General features: G+C 42.8%; 1 protein-coding gene across 4 annotated transcripts in view; it reads left to right on the top strand.

Moving 5' to 3' along the window:
* Positions 1 to 20,460, top strand: part of SUSD1 (sushi domain containing 1) — a 130,802-nt gene that overhangs the window by 25,430 nt on the left and 84,912 nt on the right. For all 4 annotated transcript variants that reach the window (XM_059141773.1, XM_059141774.1, XM_059141772.1 and 1 more), the window contains exons 4-6: positions 2,004 to 2,156; positions 2,860 to 3,039; positions 16,400 to 16,579. In XM_059141773.1, coding sequence (XP_058997756.1) covers positions 2,004 to 2,156; positions 2,860 to 3,039; positions 16,400 to 16,579 — 513 coding nt within the window. The remainder of the gene's footprint in view (positions 1 to 2,003; positions 2,157 to 2,859; positions 3,040 to 16,399; positions 16,580 to 20,460) is intronic.

Raw genomic sequence — 20,460 nt, forward strand, 5'->3', positions numbered from 1 at the left:
ACAGTATCCTCTTAATTTCATTTGGACTTCTGCATCTCTTCATATGTCAAGAGTGTTTTGGTCATCTATTACTGCATAATGCTACTCCCTGCCCCCTGCCCCATCCCCCACCCCATTTAATGGCTTGTAACAATTTATTATTACTCACAATTCCATGGCTAGGTGGTTCTCTCACTCATATGGAAACAACTCATATGGCTGGGCTGGGCTGGTAGGTAAAAGAAGGCCTCTTTTACATTCTAGGGCCTTGATGCTGACTGTCAGTCAGGACACCTTAGTTTTCCAGGAGGCCTCTCTCTTGATGTGATGTCTCATCTTTAGGGTGTCCTCTGAGTGACTTCTCTGCCAGGCATGATATCTTGGATTTCCTTACAGCATGGCCACTGTATGCCAGCAGAGGGAGAGACGAAGCTGCCAGTCGTCTCCCAGATCAGGTTCACAAAAGGCACAGCGTTGACTTCTGCTGCCTTCTGTTGTCCAAAGCGAGCCTCTAGACCAGCCCACAGGGAGGAGGAATGGATTCCACTCTCGAATCCCCAAGAAATGGCCAACCATCTTTAGAGATGATCTCCCAGATTTTCCCCAAAGTTTGCCGCGTTAGAGATGTACGTTGATCAGAACTGGTAGATTGTGTGGGCTCTGTCAGCAGTTACAGTAATGATTGCCTCCTAAACAGTGATCAGTGAGCGACGAGTAGGTCATTGGCCCAAGACCCAAATGCAAACAAAAAGGAGAGTATGATGAGTTTTGATAAAGTCACAAACAAAACGTAAAAGGGTTCTGGTATTTTCTTCCTTCTTTTGTGAAACTATGGTGTTAGTAGGTTTGAGAAAACAAAACAAAACAAAATGCTCTGCATCTGGCAGAATAGAATATTGGCCACTTTATAGTGGTCCTTCCAAAATTGCCAGCCTTTGCGATCCCAGAGCCGGGTAACAACCAGGTTTTCCTCAGTCTTGCTATTCTCTGCTCTTGGCTCCCCTGCCCCCTGTCCCCTGCCCCCACCATGGTTCTTGCAAGTGTCCTGGGAATAGTCCCATTTAACTTAAGATTTGTTTGTTTGTTTTGTTTTGTTTGGTGAAGTCGGTGTGTTTATGGCTCTGATGGCATTCCTACAGTTTTAATTTTGTTCTCCAAGTCATTTCTGGGGGAAAAATCTGCTAACTGGCAGAGAGGTTTCTTCTCTGGTCTCTGAATTACTATGTGGTGTTTACTGCTGTACCTGATACTTTGGGCTGTCTTCAATCAAGGAGAAAAGTCTGCCAAGGGGCATGTATTTTTCTTTTCAAAGCTTGTCTTAACTTCTTGTAATCTTGATAAAATTAGTGAGACTCTTCTGAATTTTCCTCTTATTACCTGACTTGCCCCGTGGTCATGAGCTAGAAAGCATTTTTCACTCTGGTTTAAATTGTTTTATATTTGGAATTCTACTTCAGTTTTTTTTTTCTTTCTTTCCTTCTTTCTTTTTTTTTTTTTAAAGAGAGGGGCAGAGAGGGAGAGAGAGAAAATCTTAAGCAGGCTCCATGCCCAGCAAGGAGCCTGACAAGGGACTTGATCTCATGACCTTGAGATCACGACCTGAGCCCAAACCAAGAGTCGGACACTTAACAGACTAAGCCTCCCAGGGGCCCCATCCTTCAGATATTTTCAGGTATGAGGTAGAGGCCATCCTTATTTTGTAGTGATTGAATTTTTTTCGGCATGCTTCTCTGGGGCTCTTTTTGTTGCGTGTCAGTTGGTGATAGTTGTTGGTTTTTGTAAATTCCCAAAACAACATTGACAAGGATTTATTGAGCACCTTTTAGTACTGGTGGCATAAAGGAAGGGTATATGAAAATAACCTTTGAGGAATGAAATAAAACTCATGATGCCCTTGCAAACAAATGCATCCTTGTTTGCAAGGGGAGATTGAGAATGTGAGAAATGGCTGTTCCAATGCCCCTGTGCCCCTGTGTTTCCCTTTTTATTGTTTTTTCTCTCCCTTCTTATATCTGGGTCTCAAGACATCGATGAGTGTGAGGTTTCCGGCCTGTGCAGGCAAGGAGGACGGTGTGTGAACACTTATGGAAGCTTCGAATGCTACTGTATGGATGGATACTTCCCAGAGAATGGGCCTGAACCTTTCCACCCGGCCAGAGACACCACGTCATGCATAGGTGGGTGTCTGCCAAAGAAGGGAGCTTTCTGAAAGTGGGATTCTGCTCTCAGATGACTTTCTTCTGCTGGGAGCCTGTGTCCGTGGGGCCTGTGTTGGGGATGTGAGTGGAGATTATCTGTTCCTTTGCACATCTGTACAACCTATTAAATAAAGTCAATATTACTGGGCAAAAGGGTTGGCTATCTTAGATTAAAAAAAAGAAAAAAAAAAAAGCTATACTTGGTAAACTTCCGGGATTTTTAGCAGTTAGTAGATATTCTCCCACGAAACATGATTTTATATAGTAAACATAGCTGCCCTCTTAAAGACCAGCAATAGAAAAATGACTCTGAAAATTACAAAGCTGTATATATCTGAAGGTGTTTTGCAATTCAAATGTTTTACTCCACTGGGCTAGGCTTCTCTATAACTAGTGTAAATTAGTGAGGGTTGACTGCCAAATCTCATCAGCTTTGTGTCTGTGTAGATGCTATTACTGATGGAAGGCCAGAAGATTGAATAGAGACAGTCACTGGATACATGCCCAGAAGTCAAAATGGAAATGAACCAGTCTATGTAAAATATCGCTCAGATGTGTGTGTGTGTGTGTGTGTGTGTGTGTGTGTAGGGAAAGGGGATGATGGGGTAGAGGTGGAGAGAGATGATGAGTTTTGTAAATTCATATTCACATAGTAATGAATTTGACGTTAATTTATTTTCAGAAATAGACTGTGGCCTCCCTCCTGAGGTCCCAGATGGCCTTATCGTCGGAAATTACACTTCTAGGCTTGGCAGCCAGGTGCGTTATGCTTGCAAAGAAGGATTTTTCAGTGACCTGGAAGATACAGTTTCAAGCTGCACAGCTTTGGGCACGTGGGAGTCCCCAAAATTACATTGCCAAGGTGAGTTTTCAAAAGGTCCAGGATCCCAGCTTCTGTAGTTTTGAGATTGTTTTCATATTTCTCTCTGAATTTTTCTTTACGGTGGTGAATGAATTAAATAGATCCAGTAAGTTCCTGTTGTCTCCAAGAGGCATTCTAGTTGATTCTCTTGGTATTTTCAGGAATAGTTATTGGCAAATCATGATAATTCCATCTTTTATTTTTCTACGTTTGTAAGTTAGGTTTCTCGTGTCAACCCACTTGGTTAGTACTTTCAGAACAAAAAGTTAAATAGTAGTGTTGACTTTGAGTATCCTTATTCATGACTTTCATGGCAGTGGTTTTAGTGTTTCATGATGCGTTCATGATCTTGGCTCTTTGACATGGATTTCTACTTATATTCTTATACACACTGACCCAGTACCATGTGCCAGGGGCTGTTCTAAGCACTTTATATCAATTGACTCAATCAATCCTTACAGGATCCCTAGGAGTACTATTATTATCCCATTTTACAGATGAGGAAAGTGAGGCATGGAGAAATGAAGTAATCTGTTCAAGGTCATATAGCTAGTGATAGAGCTGAACTTGAACCCAGAAATTCTGGTTTCAGAAGTTGTATTCTTTTTTTTTTAAGATTTTATTTATTTATTTGAGAGAAAGAGAAGGCTCATGTGTGCACGTTGAGGGGAGAGGGGCAGAACGAAAGGGAGAGAGAATCTCAAACAGACTTTGTGCTGAGCTCAGAGCATGACACAGCGCTGGATCCTAGGACACTGAGATTATGAACTGAGCCAAAACCAGCAGATTTCCTGATAATGATCTTACAAACTAATATCTAGAATGGAGCCTTCTTTCTGGATCTTTGTTTTTTTTTCTTTTTATCTGGATTATATTTGCTGAACTTTACTTAGAAATTTTACATTAATATTCAGAAGTGAGGTTGGTTTATTTTCTTTTTTCTATGCCATCGTTGTTGGGTTTGGTATCAGTATTATTCTAAATTTTAAAAAAAGAATGTGAAAAAATCTCTTTCTTCCTTCTCTGGACTACAATAAATAGAATTTTTAAAGGCTTGGGAGATTTCACTTGCAAATTATCTGGATGTGGCTTTTTTAGAGAGGTAGTCCTTGGGCTATTTTAAAAAACCCTATACTTTCAGGTCTAAGTTTCCTATCCTTTTTGGGGTCCACTTTGGTAATTGACATATTCCTATGTAATATAGGAGAGAAGTAGAAAGCACTCATATTTATAATTTTCTGTAGTATATTCTGTAGTATATATTCTGTAATATTATAAGTGAAATATTGGAAACAATCCCAAATTTCTATCAATGGGAGATCAATTAAATAAATCATGGCATGTAAATGAAATGGAATATTATGTAGCCAATAAAAATTACATTGGAAAATAATATTTATTGACATAGGTTAGGCTTAACAGTGTATTACTGAGTTATCAATTATATGAATAACATCACATGAATTTTGAAAAAGCTCATATGCACATATATGCTCATGAAAGTTTAGAAGGTGATGCGTCAAAATATTAACAGTGGTAACTTCCACTGGGGGGATCCACTGGGGGGGGATCCAAGATCCAGGGATTTTCATATATGATATTTTTTCTTTATTGAGAGAATTTTTTTTTTTTAAGATTTTATTTATTTATCAGAGAGAGAGAGGGGGAGAGAGCGAGCACAGGCAGACACAATGGCAGGCAGAGGCAGAGGGAGGAGCAGGGTCCCTGCTGAGCAAAGAGCCCAATGTGGGACTCGATCCCAGGATGCTGGGATCATGACCTGAGCTGAAGGCAGCTGCTTAACCAACTGAGCCACCCAGTCGTCCCTCTTTATTGAAAGAATTTTAAATGCCTTAGACAAAGTAACAAAGCTATTTTCCATTTTGGAAAAAAGGAAATCGTTTTCACTGAATTTACTGCATAGCTAGGACCTCCCAGTGATGTGTTTGGCTAAGTTAATTCTTGTACTGTTCTGATTTGTGATTCAGGCTCTAAACACATTTTTAATAGTTCATTGTCATCTTGGGGGTTAAGAAATTCTAAAAGTACATTTTAGTTCTCATTATCTTTCGGTTGGTCAATTAAAATGCAGAACTTGGATTAAAGTGTGCCCTAATGCATATCAAAGAACTCCCTAAGGATTTATATAGGAAAACCCAAATGAAAGAGTTTGTGTGACTTTGAGAACTAGTTGTCATCTGGATTATTGGACCGAGAATGGGGAAAGTTAATTTGGAGGAGAGTACTTGTTACATTCCCCAAAGAACTGTTATTTGGAAGATCTTCGCTTCTTTTTTCCCTCCTTAATAACGGCTCCGTCTGCCTGCTGACACCCTGCTTCTCCTCCCCCGCGTCACCACATGGCCACCAGCTTCTCAAGGCTGTGTCTGCTCCTCTGAGCACCCCTTCTTACTTACCCTTCATCATCCCTGGGACTCCAGAAGCCTAGCCGTGGGCCAGCCGGCACTGCATTTTCAGCTCCAAGATCTAAAGCCACTGGAATTGGGAATTCTACTGACAACACTAGCAAACTGTGAACTTCCAAGTTGCTGAGGAACAGGTACTTGGTAAGGGAGCAGCTGTGTGTCACGGACCCAGCTTTTGTGTCTGATTTCACTGACTTCCCCATCAGAGAAGGCACAGTTGGTAGACCCTATCGTTTGCCTTCTCTGTGTGCCACCGTGGCCAGGACCCCTTGACATGGGTCCCCCTCCAAGCGAGCCTCAGAAGCAAGCGCTGGAAGTGAGAAGGAGAGCTCCTAATGCCCAGGGCTTCTGTGGCTCCCTCTTCTGATTTAGGGAGGGATTTATGGCAACATTAGTCCCCCATGTCCATCAGCTCTCTAGAGAAGACAGTGTCAGTCTCTGGTTTGCGCTTCCTATTATTTTACTAGGACTTTTTTAATTTTCAGAAAAGATGCAAGTTTGTATGTGGGAGCCTAAAGAAATTAAAATTTTAAAAATTCAGCCAAGCCAGAAGCAAAGTGAAGGAATCTCTTCAACTGTGTTGTCATCGACAATCAATCTAGAGCCCAGGTCTGATGCTAGATATGCTGTAGCCCTTGTGACCAAGACCATCAGGGTTCTGGGAGAAGAGCAAACACAGGTCCATCATGAACTATTATGTAATGGTGAACTCCTATGTATTATGTGAGAAGAATGAATAAATGCTAAGGGTTCTCACAGGAAGGAGGATGATTCTGGAGAAGAGGTGATGTGTGCTCTCCCCTTAGTGTAGTTTGCTTGCCATGTAAGAGTGTGGTGAGGACTGGTTTATAGTGGAGGTAGACCAATTGGAGTGTTCTGGGGGGAAAAAAAAATCTGTCTTCTAAGACAAAATCCAAACTCCTAACCATGGCTTCTGAAGCCAGCAGGGTTTTTGGCCTTTTTCGCTTCTTTACAGGTTCCATTTGCCATCATTCTCATGAGATTATCATTCTCACCAATAGGCCAAGCTTTTATCAACCTCAGGGCTTTTGCACATGCTTCTCCTGTTACTTATAATACTGGCCAACCACCTTAAACTTTTTTTTTTATTGTGGTAAAATACACGTGATAAAAAGTTGACCATTTTCACCACTGATAAGTATACCATTTAGTGACATTAAGTACATTCACAGTGTTGCCCAACCAGCACTGTTACCTATCTCCAGAATGTTTTCATCATTCCAAACGGAAACTCTGTGCCCATTAAACAATAACTTCTCCCTCCTATGTCTCCCAGCCCCTGGTAACCTCTGTTCTACTTTCCGTCACTGTAAATTTATGTTCTAGGTACCTCATGTATGTGGGCTTGTACGATATTTGTCGTTTTATGGCTGGCTTATTTCGCTTTGCGTAATGTCTTCAGGGTTCATCCATGTTGTAGCAGGTGTCAGACCTTCATTCTTATTTAAGACTGAGTAATATTCCATTCTGTGTATACACCACATTTTCCTTATTCACTTGTTTGTTCATGGAGTCTCCCTGTTCTTGGCATAGCAAGGGCCTTCTTGTCTTTCAAGTTTCAGCTTCAGTGTCATCTCTGACAGCATTCTCTCTCTTAGTCCCCAGTATACAAGCACATTATTTATGACCATTTTTGTGGTTTATGTCACTCCTACTGGACTGTGAATCTAAGAGCCCTGTGACCATGGAGTCTTGTACAGCATGATCTCTCTAGCATCTGGCACAGGGCCCAGCATACCTAAGAGCATACCTAAGTCCTGTGGAAGCACCCGAATCCTCTTCAAAAGGTGGCACAGACCATGGCGGGCATCGAGTTGGCTCCCAGACTGCTGTCCAGCCTATCCTGGGCTGAGCCTTGCTGAAACCCGGGCCTCTTCTTTGGTTTCAGTTCTCAAGTTTCATGTCTTTTCCTGATACCACGTCTTCTGACTTTGTCTTCCATATCTTCACGTGGGCTTCTCACTTGGCGTGACCTCTCAGTGCAAGCCAGGCCTTGGACTGACTCCTGGTTTTCCCCATATCCACGCAAGTGGCCCTCCAAGGAGAGTGGTCTAGCACCGTGGGCTGCTGGCAGAGGCAGAGTTTCTCCTTTGAGTTGGTGAATGACGATGGGACATGGTTTCTAAAGTCTATGAATAGCAGAGCCTGATTTCTCCAAAGGTGGCCAGCACTTTAAGGTGGACAAGGTTTTCTGTAAACATTGTCTCATCTGATCTTTAGAAATGCCTTTTGAGGTGGTTAATTGGTTATTTCTCATTTCACATATATTCTATTTACAACAGATAGGGGATGTTCTTTTTCATTCTCACCAGAGAGAAAGTGACTTACCTTGTGTCACTAGCATATGTATCAATATGAGAACCCAAAGCACTTTCTTTTTTTTTTTTTTAAAGATTTCATTTATTTATTTGACAGAGAGAAATCACAAGTAGATGGAGAGGCAGGCAGAGAGAGAGAGAGAGGGAAGCAGGCTCCCCGCTGAGCAGAGAGCCCGACGCGGGACTCGATCCCAGTACCCTGAGATCAGGACCTGAGCTGAAGGCAGCGACCCAACCCACTGAGCCACCCAGGCGCCCCCCAAAGCACTTTCTTGAAGGCAGAATCCATGTTAGAAACAACCCTTGTGAGTGCTGGAGGTGGGAGGCGATGAGGAAAGGCTGGAGGGCCTGGGAGTCCAAGGTGTGGGCTGGGACCTGCCCTGAAGAATACGTATTATTGTGGAGACAACTCTTCATCTTTTGAGGTTCTTGTAGTAGAGCCCCATCTCTTCTCTGCCAAGCTGAGAGTATTTGACAAAGTTTTTATGTAAATGGACCACAAATTAGGGTATTCAGGTGAGGGGCAGTGGACAAGTTTTGTTGCACTGCTCTCTCAGGATTTTCATTCAGGCTGTGGAGAAGGTTCACATGGAGGCCAAGCAGGAAAGAGTGCTCTGATTCACTCGTGGTGCCTGCCGTGGGGCAGGCTGGACACAGTGGCAGCCACGTATCTTGTGTTTATCTTCTGTGTTCCAGGTAATTGTTTGAAATGGATTTTGGGCACCTCATCACATACTGATCTTCTCAAACATTTAGGAAGACCACATTGATTTCCTGCCTGCACACAACAAATCTCTTGTGTTATCCTTTTGCAGTGTAAATGCCACTTACAAATGTTCAGAGTCACTGGAGTGTGCAGAACGAACCATGATGCTGGTTATGAGACTGCCACGGGGTGGGGAAGTGGGAACCTTAGAATCAGAAAGACTTGTGTGAGTTTTGGGCGAACCACTCGGCAGTTCCGGAACTAGCTCTAAATTTCTCTCAACTGGTTTCCTTCTGTAGAAGGGGTAAGATTGTTTCCATCCTGTAGAACTGCTATGAAGATTTAATGAGAAACAATGGTAGAAAGCACTCCGTGCTGCCAGATACATAATCACATTGTAATGAGACAGTCATGATCTAGGGGGGAGTGGCAGGTAGTGTCTCTTACCAAAATGTCAGATCTTTGCGAAATTTCCCACCGTAGAAGGGAAAGGTCTAAAGTTCTCCAGCTTTCACTTTACCTAATTTATTAGTTTTCAGTTCAAGTATTCTGCCTACAAGTAGAGCATTAAAATGAAGAGTTTTAATGTTACTTTTGGAAAAAAAAGAAAGATTCATGTGCAGTTCAAAGCGTCAACAACCATTATCACCTCTACAAATGAAAGATCCTTACAGGAGCAGACGTTGAAAATTCTTTTTTTTCTTTCCAGCACTCACGCTTTCACCTATTCTGTCACCCCTGCAGTTTCTGGAGTCTTCAGATTCTAGCTGTTTTCATACCAGATGACAATAAGTGTTGTTACGTGAAGTGGAATTTTTTTTTTCTTCTTCCAAGTGAGCTTTCTCTATGAATATGATCAGAAGGAAATGCATTGTTCATCAAGGCTAAAGTTCATGGAAGACTTGGGAATACAAAATACATCAAAAGTTATTATTATTATTTTCTGCTGCCTTAAGGGCGAGTGGACTTTTTGGTACTAATGAGCTCATTAGCTTAGTCACCGCAGTTAATAAGCTCTCCTTGAGAATGTGCTTCGTGGCATCGTACAACCCTCCCATTTTCCTTTGATGATCGTAATAACATTTTCTAAATGCAAGTTGCCACATACTGAGATGCTAGATTCCAACCCCCCACATCGATGATACGTGGAATAAAGAGCTCAGATGATCCTGGAAGGAGGCTCTAACTACATGTGGCCAAATTACGAACATGGCATAAAATACGTGAAACTTCGTCGTAAGGTTACATTTATTCAGCCCCATTCCTTAGGCCGTATTTCTTACCGGTACACATCACAAAGATTAATATTCATAGGAATAATAACTCACATGACTGTAGGGGGTAGTCTAAAAATATGGGATGTAGGTATAGCCCATGGAGAGCTTAGCATGATGGGAGGGAAAGGAACATTTTTCCAAATGAAGCAGATGAAGACAATAAAGGTCTAAGTGCCGAATTATTTGATCCAGAACACAAGTATAGTGGAGACTCTGGTGTTAATCTGCCTGACCATTTGGACTCTTCCAATCTGCCCCACCCCACCGATTTCTAGGTGATCTGTAATTCTGCTTTGACTCTAAGGCACAACAGGGACATTTCTGTTATTGTTGTGTAAATGAAAACTGACTTTAATATGATTTTCTTCAGTTTTCATACTTGTTTCTGCTCCTCTGCCAGAGCTTTCCAGCTAGTAGTTTATTTCTCTGGAAAGACTTTTCTTGAGTCAATATCAGCCTGTGGGATAGGTCTATCATTCATTCCCCTGGTAGCTGGCAAGATGTCTGCCTCAATTTATGGACGTTATTGGTCTTTTTTTTTTTTTCCTTTCTCAGCTTGGTATTTATTGCTCTCTAAAACAGTCTTAGATGAAGCCTTATATTACTATGTTATTTCTGAAATCAATCACATTATTGTGCTGATGTTTCTAATGAGAAACTGCCATTGGGGATGATACCAGTGGTACAGTCCGTTGATTAGGTGTTATAAATTGCTGATACCTTTCATCAAACAGTTTTCCTTCTGGAATGTTTTCTTGGGTTGCATATTAAAGCTAGTAGTGTAGATAAACATTTTTACCTCCAAGATATGAAATGGAATTATAGTATGAATGTGGTCCTTGAAACAGGCACAGCACAGTCCCCCCCCCACCCATTTTGAAGTTGATTATTTGAATGAAATCAAAGATAGTGGAGCGGTAAGGAAAAATTCCCCACCATGGGGGCGCCTGGGTGGCTTAGACAGTTAAGCATCTGATTCTTGTTTCCACTTAGGTCATGCTCCCAGGGTGGTGAGATCTAGCTCCACATCAGGCTCTGTGCTTGTGCTCGGCGGGAGTCAGAGGGGAGTCTGCTCCTCTGCCTCTCCCCCTACTTATGCGCTTATGCTCTCTCTCCCAAATAAATAAATCTTAAAAAAAATTCCCAGCATGTTCATAATTAGTTGACTGTATTGCTGACACATCTCCAAACGTTGTTCCTTCATAATATAATTAGCCAGAGAAATGTGTGCTTAAATGAACACCCCTAATGCATATCTAATGCAGATTTGTTTTTCTTTCTTTTTGGTTATAAACTGTTTTTAAATGGCTTAGTTCCTTGTGATAGTGAGAACTTTGGGCATTTCGTGGAGAACCTTATTTTTCTTACTACCTATTGCAGCCTCCGTTGGATTGATTTTGGAGTCTTTCTTAATGGTAGCCATCTGCTTTCTTGGGTACCACTAAGTCTGAGTAGAAGTGGTGGAGGCTGCCATCCCTCTAAAGCATGATGGGAATATCTATGACAGGGCCATATGCCAGGCCAGAACTCCGTTATGGGGTTAAACATCAGTACTAAGAAGGCTCCAGGGTATCACACAGATGTAAGGTTAAGTCTGTTTCCAGCAGCTGTCTTGCTCTGGGAAAGCTGTGGGAGACAAGATTTGGAAGAGGGAGTTGTTACAGAACTCTTCCATCTGATTTGAATGCTTCATTATGCAACCTTTTCTCCTGAGGTTTTAGCTAACTTCTCGCTCAGTCCTATTCAGGGCCTAGACTGGGCCCCTTTACTGTAAGACTCCCCAGATTTAATGGACCTGGACTTTGGGGGTCATACATCCCATGGCTTGAGTACTGGCTCTGTCTTCTATTGGTGGTGGACTTTTGAACGTGACTTAAGTTCTTAGGAGCTCTGAGGGGCTCTTAAGCTCCATATTCATATCTTTAAACTTTGTGAGGAAGAAACCACCTACCTTGCAAGGTTTTCTTTGATGAATAAATGAGATAGTATATATTTAATAGACATGTTTAGTAGGACTTTAATGAATGCTACTATGATTAAAGTGATTGAGGTTTGGGGCACCTGGGTGGCTCAGTGGGTTAAAGCCTATGCCTTCGGCTCAGGTCCTGATCCCAGGGTCCTGGGATCGAGCTCCGCCTAGGGCTTTCTGCTCAGTGGGGAGCCTGCTTCTTCCTCTCTCTCTCTGCCTGCCTCTCTGCCTACTTGTAATCTCTGTCAAATAAATAAATAAATAAATACATCTTTTTAAAAAAAATTAGTTTCTTTTCAGCGTAACAGAATTCATTGTTTATGCACCACACCCAGTGCTCCATGCCCTATGTGTCCTCCATAATAACCACCACCTGGCTCCCCCATAAATAAATAAATCTTAAAAAAAAATAAAATGATTGAGGTTTGAACAAGATTCCCAGAATTCCCTGGTACAACACTGATATTAATTTTTATGAGTCTTTTATTCCACTTTCATCTCTGTGGCGTTTGGTAGGTGTGAGTTCCCTCTGTTGGATAACAATATAAAGGTAATGTGTACCTGTCTTGTTATTTATACTGACAATTTCCTGATGCCTCTTTCTTTCCTCAGGGACTGTTACTCATATCAAAGGAACATTTGTTATATCTCAAACAATGATAAAGTAGTGGCAAGCTATCGATGAACAATTACTTATTGTATTTACTATGCAAAACGTATTATTTTAAGTAGGCTTTGTGGGAGTTCAGGAGATGATCAAATAAAGATTCTGTTCTTTCCAGACTGACCATATATTTGGGAAGACATAATATATTCAGAGAAAGACATTAAGCCCTCAAGCATGTGATGATAAATGGTAGCTATTCCTACTAGTATTTAATTTAGGTTCTGAGCTGAGCGTGTGCATAAAACTCAAACTTGGAAGCTTGTAGAAATGTGGATGTCAAGAACCCAACTCCGTACTACTGATTCGGAAGACTTATCTCTGGGTAAGGGGAGAGGCTGTGCTTTACAAGTTCCCTAGGCAGTTCAGATGTACAGCTGCTGTTTAGAACCATGTGTTTAATCCAAGTCATGCTAGGATCCACTCTATCTCTCACCAAGGGACTATCCATCTTGAGTAGCTATGGGACGGGAACTCACCAAGTCATGGTTGCCCACCACTGGGCATCTCCCTGAGTCTCTGAACTGTAGTCCCCAGAGACTGAGCTACTGATCTCTCATCAACTCCCAAATTTAATATTTTTGGTATGAATTTTTAAAAATCTTATACTGTTATATGCCTTCCACTATTCTTAGTCACATCCAAAGGTGGAAGCCAACATAGGTATCTTCTGTACTCCTATACCTTTAGAATCTGTGCTTCTCCCTTAACCCAATGATCTATCACTAGGTTCCTTCCCAAACCTCTCCAATGTGCTGTTTAGAATTCCAGCTTCAAGGTCCATAAACCTACATAAACCCTTACACTCAATCTCTTCACTGCTGTGCCCTCTATTTCCTGCTATAGCTAAACCCTAGTTTTAGCTAGAAGATATTTTAGATGTCAGCAATGACTGGGCAGCCTAATGAAACATTAACCACCTGTTTGGTTGGTTGCCCATACATATACTCATGTCTTGTTTTGGGCTGGTTGATACGTCTAAAGGTTTGGTACCGGGAAAAACATGACGAGGGCTAAGAGGCCTTGTGTCTGGTACACAAGTATGAAAAAGGAATAAATCCCTATGAGCAAGTATGGGACTTTTGAGGTGGGCAGGGTTGGAGGATTTATGAAATGACCACCTGGTTCTGGTCCCATAACTGCTGATGATGTGAATCTATACTGACCAGAGACGAACTTTTCTTTATAATCCCAGAGCCCAGGTGCCTGGGTGGCTCAGTTGGTTAAGTATCTGCCTTTGGCACAGGTCATGATCTCAAGGGTCCTGGGATCCAGCCCCACGTCAGGCTCCCTGCTTAGTGGAGAGCCTGCTTCTCCCTCTTCCTCTGCTTCTCCCTCTGTTTGTGTTCTTTCTCTCCATCAAACAAATCAGTAAAAATCTTTAAAAAAAATAAAATAAAATCACAGACCCAAGAGACTGGGTTGGGTGGGTTGAGCTGCTTTATTGACGTTCTCATGAAAACTTCAATTCAACAGATGAAAGCTTGCTCTGGGAAAGAACTCTGGGGTTCTACAACAAACCAGACATCCACAGTGGGGCAGAACCATGTGCAGTTCCATTAAATCCACCAGTTCTGTATCAGAAGCTCATTGAAGAGAAGCTACCTGTTTCTAAGGGCAAGAATGGTTGTTGGGGGGGCGCCTGGGTGGCTCAGTGGGTTAAGCCGCTGCCTTCAGCTCAGGTCATGATCTCAGGGTCCTGGGATCGAGCCCCGCATCGGGCTCTCTGCTCAGCAGGGAGCCTGCTTCCTCCTCTCTCTCTGCCTGCCTCTCTGCCTGCTTATCATCTCTCTCTGTCAAATAAATAAATAAAATCTTAAAAAAAAAAAAAAAAGAATGGTTGTTGGGGAGTTGGGAACAGATCATACCATTTTCTCTATCGTGAGTTCTTTGTCTCAATAAATTCACTTACACTTTATTTTTTTTAAGATTTATTTATTTGAAAGAGAGAAAGAGCACAAGCAGGAGGGGCAGAGGGAGAGGGCGGGAGAAATTCAAGCAGACTCCAACACAGGGCTTGATATCAAGACCCTGAGATCAGGACCTGAGCTGGAACCAAGAGTCAGAGGCACTTTGCCCTTTTATTTGAAAAGCCTGCATGTCAAGACTGTGTGATATTCCTTGGCTTTCTACAGACTGGGGAGAAAACTAAACATTAGAGTGAACAGCAGAAATGATATCTATATTTTTTTCTCTGTATTTGGGTATAACTGGGATTCTTGGCTGTATTTGCAATGACTATAACTTCCTTATTTTAGATTTATTATGCTTTCCTGAATAAAAGTGTATGTATGAACTTCCCACGACTTTGTGAGGAATTTGGCATGCTCGTTTCTTCCCTTTGCCTCATTGCTCAGAGTTTTTGAAATAACTTGGAATTTTATTTTCAAATTATTCCTTTTTTACACCGTTCAACTTTTCATCGTAGAATCCTTTACTCCTAGTTATATCAAGCTCTGCAGCCACATTTTAAAAATTTTGTCAGGAAGAGAGAACACAAGCAGGGGAGTGGCAGGCAGAGGGAGAAGCAGGGTCCCCACTGAGCAGGGAGCCTGATACAGGACTTGATCTGAGAACCCTGGGATTACGACCTGAGTCTAAGGCAGACGCTTAACTGACTGAGCCACCCAGGTGTTCCTCCAGTCACATTTAAATGATTATGGAGACTTAAGCTACACATCATTTATATTTCATTGCTTGCTAGTGTTTCTTCTAAAACCTTCCCTCTCCTTTTAGGATATTAATTCTGGTTCATTTTATTGTTGTTGTTGGGCTGGAGGTTTTTTGTTTGTTTGTTTGTTTTTGTTGTTGTTGTTGTTTTTTTTTCTTATTTATTTGACAGGTAGAGATTACAAGTAGGCTGAGAGGCAGGCAGAGAGAGAGAAGGAGGAAGCAGGCTCCCTGCCGAGCAGAGAGCCCGATGCGGGGCTCGATCCCAGGACCCTGGGATCATGACCTGAGCCGAAGGCAGAGGCTTTAACCCACTGAGCCACCCAGGCGCCCCTGTTTTTGTTTTTTTTAACAGAAAAGATAAACGTATGGATTTTCAAAAATTGCAAAATATTTGAAGATAACGTTCTTCTACTCTTACATGAAGTAAAGTTTGGCTGAGTCTGAAATGGTAGCATCATAATCCATTTCCTTCAGATAGTTTCTGTAAATATTCTAGTGTGCCCTAGTAGTCAGAGCTGCAGAGAACAAATTTCAAATCAGTTTTATAATTCTAGGCTTGTCTCCTTCTATGCAGCTGATTTTTTTCCTTTATAGAAACATAAAGTGAATGTTTAGACTATATATATACTTTCCCTATTAATTTGTTTTAAAAGTTCAAAGATTTTGTACCTATTTCATTTAATAATCAGTTGGCAACAAAACAATAATTATGTTATCATCTACTTAGGAGTTTGTGATCTCATGATATGTAGGAAAAAGTACCTACTTTTTTTTTAATAAAAGTACCTACTATTTTTAATATTTAAAAAAACCTCAGATGAATTGTTTCATTGACCAAAGAATTCTCTGTAATGTAAATAATCTTACAATTGGAATATTTTCTACGTGTACACGTTTGTAAGTTTCACCGAATTGGGGCATGTCTATTTTTTCTACTTCCGAACAATCTTCTTCGTCTTCTTTTTTTTTTTTTAAAGATTTTATTTATTTGAGAGAGAGAGAGAGCATGAGAAGGGGAAGGGTCAGAGGAGAAGCAGACTCCTTGACGAGCAGTGAGCCTGATGTGGGACTTGATCATGGACAGGATCATGACCTGAGCCGAAGGCACTCCCTTAACCAATTGAGCCACCCAGGCATCCTCCGAACAATCTTCTGTATCTGCAGCTGGATTATTTGATGGGGTTCATGTTTTCTCTTTCGCATATGAGGGAGTCTCTATTGCGGCAAAATGTTTTTTTCCTAAAATGTGAACTCTAGGGCTAGAAGCTGGGGGTTGTAACTTGTGCTATGCTTCTTTCCTTTGCAGAGATCAAGTGTGGCCGTCCTCCGGAAGTACGCCATGCAGTGCTGGTGGGGAATCACAGTTCCAGCCCAGGCAGTGTGGCTCACTATGTCTGTCAAGAGGGATTTGAGAGCCCTGGGGGAAAGATCACTTCCGTCTGCACGGAGAAAGGCACTTGGAGGAAAAGTGCTTTGACATGTGCAGGTATGGACTTTTGTTCTGTGGGGCTTCTGTTTCCTGGAAGCAAACAGCCCATAGGAGCTGGGGACCGCCCGCTGTCCCCCCCCCGCCCCCCCCCCCCCCCCCGCTGTACTGTGCCTGGCTGTGACATTTACCTGAGTGGGCACCTGGCTTTAGGTGTGTTGGCTGAATCCTGAAGATTTAGAGGGTGGGGGGCGCCTGGGTGGCTCAGTGGGTTAAGCCTCTGCCCTCGGCTCAGGTCATGATCTCAGGGTACTGGGATCGAGCCCCGCATCGGGCTTTCTGCTCAGCAGGGAGCCTGCTTCCCCCTCTCTCTCTGCCTGCCTTTCTGGGTGCTTGTGCTCGCTCGCTCTCTGTCCAAAAAAAAAAAAAAAAAAAAAACCCTTAAAAAAAAAAAAAAGATTTAGAGGGTGGCTTGGAAAAATAAACTTGGGCATCGTCTTCTGCAACTCACCTGAAATCACAGTGATTCCCGTCTCCTCTACGTGGCTGGCTGAGAAATGTTTCTCCATGAACCGTTTTCTCCGGGAGCATACTGGAAAGTCCTAACTTAGCCCATGTTGGCAGCTTTTCAAAGAAAAGGTGGTGTAATGGGTAAAGAGGTTTTTTAATGTTTGTTTTTAAATTTTTAATTGTGGTCAAACACATACAACATAAAATCTACTGCCTTAACCATTTTAAAGTATCAAGTGTATTCACACTGTTGGGCAACTCATTTCCAGACCCTTTTCATATTGCAAAACTGAAACTCGGTACCCGTTAACCAGTAACTCCCCACTTCCTCCTCCCTTTGGCACCACCATTTTATTTTCTGTTTCTGTGGATTTGACGAATTTAGATACCTCATATAAGCAGAATCAGGCAGCGTTTGTCCTTCTGTGACTGGCTTACTTCCCTTAGCATGATGTTCTGTGGATTCATCTGTGTTTTTGCAAATGGCGGGGTTTCCTTCTGTTTAAAGGCTGAATAACATTCTGTCATGTGTATTTGCCACATTTTGTTGATCCATTCATCACTGAGGGACACTTGTGTTGCGTCCACCTTTCGGCCATTGTGAACAGTGCTGCTGTGAGGACGGGCATGCAGATATCTCTTTGAGAGCCTGCTTTCATTGCTTTTGGGTATATGCCCCAAATGGGGGTCCTGGTGAAAAGGGGTTCTGAAACCGCAGTGCAAAGTCCAGCAGTGTCATCTGTGGGCTGTGTGTCATCGGGTAAGGCGTGATTTGCTTAGATCCTCGGTTTCTTCGTCTATAAAAGGGGGAAAATAAAGTCTCCGTTTCCTATTTCAAGAGTTATTGAGAGCAAATTGAATGAGACCCTTTATGGGGAACACTTTGAAAAGTCTAAAGCACCTTCTACCTGTTAGGTCTTTTACTGAAATCATTGGCCTGTCTTGAGGAAGGTCTTCTTATGAGTCACAAGTAAGCACTTCCTCATGCTTCAGTTCATAGCACGGCCTCCAAGGGACAAGGTAGGAGAAGGCAGTGACTGTTTGTGAGGGTTAGGCACGGGGTGTGACAAATGGTTGTTCTGGGCAATGTGTTTTTAGATGTTGACGTGCTTGGCTCTAGTGACAGATCTCTGAAGAGTGAAATCTCAAGGCAGCTTTGGGCTGGGTCTCTGGTTTGACCTGCGGCAGAACTGTGGTAGCATGTCTTGGGTCTTGCTGTTCAGAGCTTTCCATGGGAAAGTCTAGCCAGAGCAAGCAAAACATGGGGACTGCTAGTGATTAATTATCCATGGAGCAACAGTTCCTAATCATGCGGGGCATAGGAATTTGGTGAACTCTATCAAATTGATTTAATAGGTATCCATTTAGCATGCACTGTGGTTGAGGTACTTTGCTGGACACTACCTTCTTGGAATGTATGGGGCAAGAGGGTAAACAGACTTATCTCCAAAGAAATGTGTGTATGCACATATGTGAAATGTTTTACAGACTCAGGATGTTCATGGACTTCCCTGAAATAGGTGAAGAATTCAGCGCTGCTACTGGAGGCATCTATGCCACGCACTTCCCACCTTGGTTTGTCTCTGCCTCAGACGGAAGAGGATGTAGGCCAGAGACTGTGAACATAGAAACAAAGAAGGGTAGTCGTGGGTGGGAACCCAGTGATCGAGTTCAACCTGTTCTTAGGGAGTTCTCGTTGACCTAACCCTACCTTCAGAGAGAAGCGAGGGCAGTCCTGTAACTAACACCAAGGACTCCAGAGTCCCAGTCTCATGAGGGAAATTGAGAGGAGCTCATGCCATATTGGACCAGACTGATGGCCATTCCACTCTATTAGTGTATCTCAGTAGCGCTTCTAAGAATTGTTTGGAGCCAATGAGGCAGCTGTCTCATGGGATGCCGAGTTAAACATTTGGGGGAAGTGTTCTTGGCCCTGAGATCCCTATGGAGTCCCTTGATTAGAGAGCCGGGCATAGCTTCTGGACCCTCTGCCGTTGGCTTCGTGGCTCAGGCAGCTCTGCCTCCCCCGTTCAGAGTTCAGTGGGGGTACAGGGATTAGTCACTACATGAAAAACCAGTGGATCCGCATGGGGCATAGTAAGCTATTAATTAGCTGATGCTTGTAGAGCACTTTGAAGAACAAACATGTTATGTAACTGCTAATTATAATTACCGTCCTCAGCCTGCCACCTTTCGCAAAGTCTGTGGCTCCAGCGGCAGCTGTTTCCCTGGGTTTATGCAAGCTTTGGTTTAAGGAAAGAAAAGGCATTTTCCCTGAGAGCTGGGATCTTTCTGGGAGGAGGCCTCTATGCCCCCAATCAAGATTGGCAGCTAAATTCAATTTCCGCAGATAAAGGCAGTGATTTACGTGCTGATTAATTCACGGTGCCGCGCGCACAGTCCGGGTGGGTAGGTAGGGGAGAGGCTTCTGGAAGTGTAGTGCGAGATGCCGATTTCCACGGCGCTTGCCCAGCTGAACCCTCTTCTGACTCTTCTCTGTTTTTCATCCATTTCTGCACGCCTCGCCTGCACCAGCTCCCTCTGTGTACTTTGTGTTCAGCTTCTTTGATGTCCTTCTGGATTTTCCTCCCATCGCCTGCTTCTCTGCCTAGCCTCTGAATGCCTTCTACCTCTGCTCTCTGTTTTCATTCTGTTTACCCCTCTCTTTATACTTGAATGTTGAGTTCCAAATTCGGTGGAATAATCTGTCTTCACTTCACCTGGATTGTTTTGAGTTAAAAATATTTTTGGAGGCCTTGTCTCTTTGGACGAGCAGCATGGATCTGTGTATGTTTTTAATGGAGTGTGAACGCTGGCAAAGTGATGGGACTACTTTTTTTTTTCCCCCTTCTTTTTCTTTAAGGCCGGTTTGAACTGGAACCTCCAGACAGCTGAGAATTAGGCAACCATTTTCGTGTCTGGAAAAACCCCAGGTGGAAGCTTGATGTTTAGTGGGTTGGTTTACCTCAAGATCAAAGAAGCTGATTCATTCTTGATAAGACTGTCCCTGGCTTTCCTTCTGCTCGGGTCGTTTGGCTTCTCATGTTTAGAATCTGAGTTAATAATTATAAGGTTGATGCTCAGTCAAGCCGCGCTCTTAGAAGGGTAACGTCACTATGGAAACACAGAGTGTTTATTCGCTGCGATGCTTTCTGAGCCCCCCTCCAACCCAACTCGGGCCCTGAGTCCAAGTGCCTCCAGGCCTCCCGTTAGCCTCTGCCCCTCAGTTGTGTTGTTGATCTTCCTTTTCAGCCTAGTGACTGCTCACTTGCAGCGGTAATGCAATTTAGATGGAAAACAAAGGTCAGCTGGAATAAATGGACACATTGATATAAATAGCCACATGGCTGGGATTTGTTTGAATATGTGTATAATGTTTGGACTGTCAAGCATGATAGCTACCTTTGGCTGGGTACCAACTTGCATGCCCA

This window comes from Mustela lutreola, chromosome 12, assembly GCF_030435805.1.
Source record: "Mustela lutreola isolate mMusLut2 chromosome 12, mMusLut2.pri, whole genome shotgun sequence".
NCBI lineage: Eukaryota > Metazoa > Chordata > Mammalia > Carnivora > Mustelidae > Mustela > Mustela lutreola.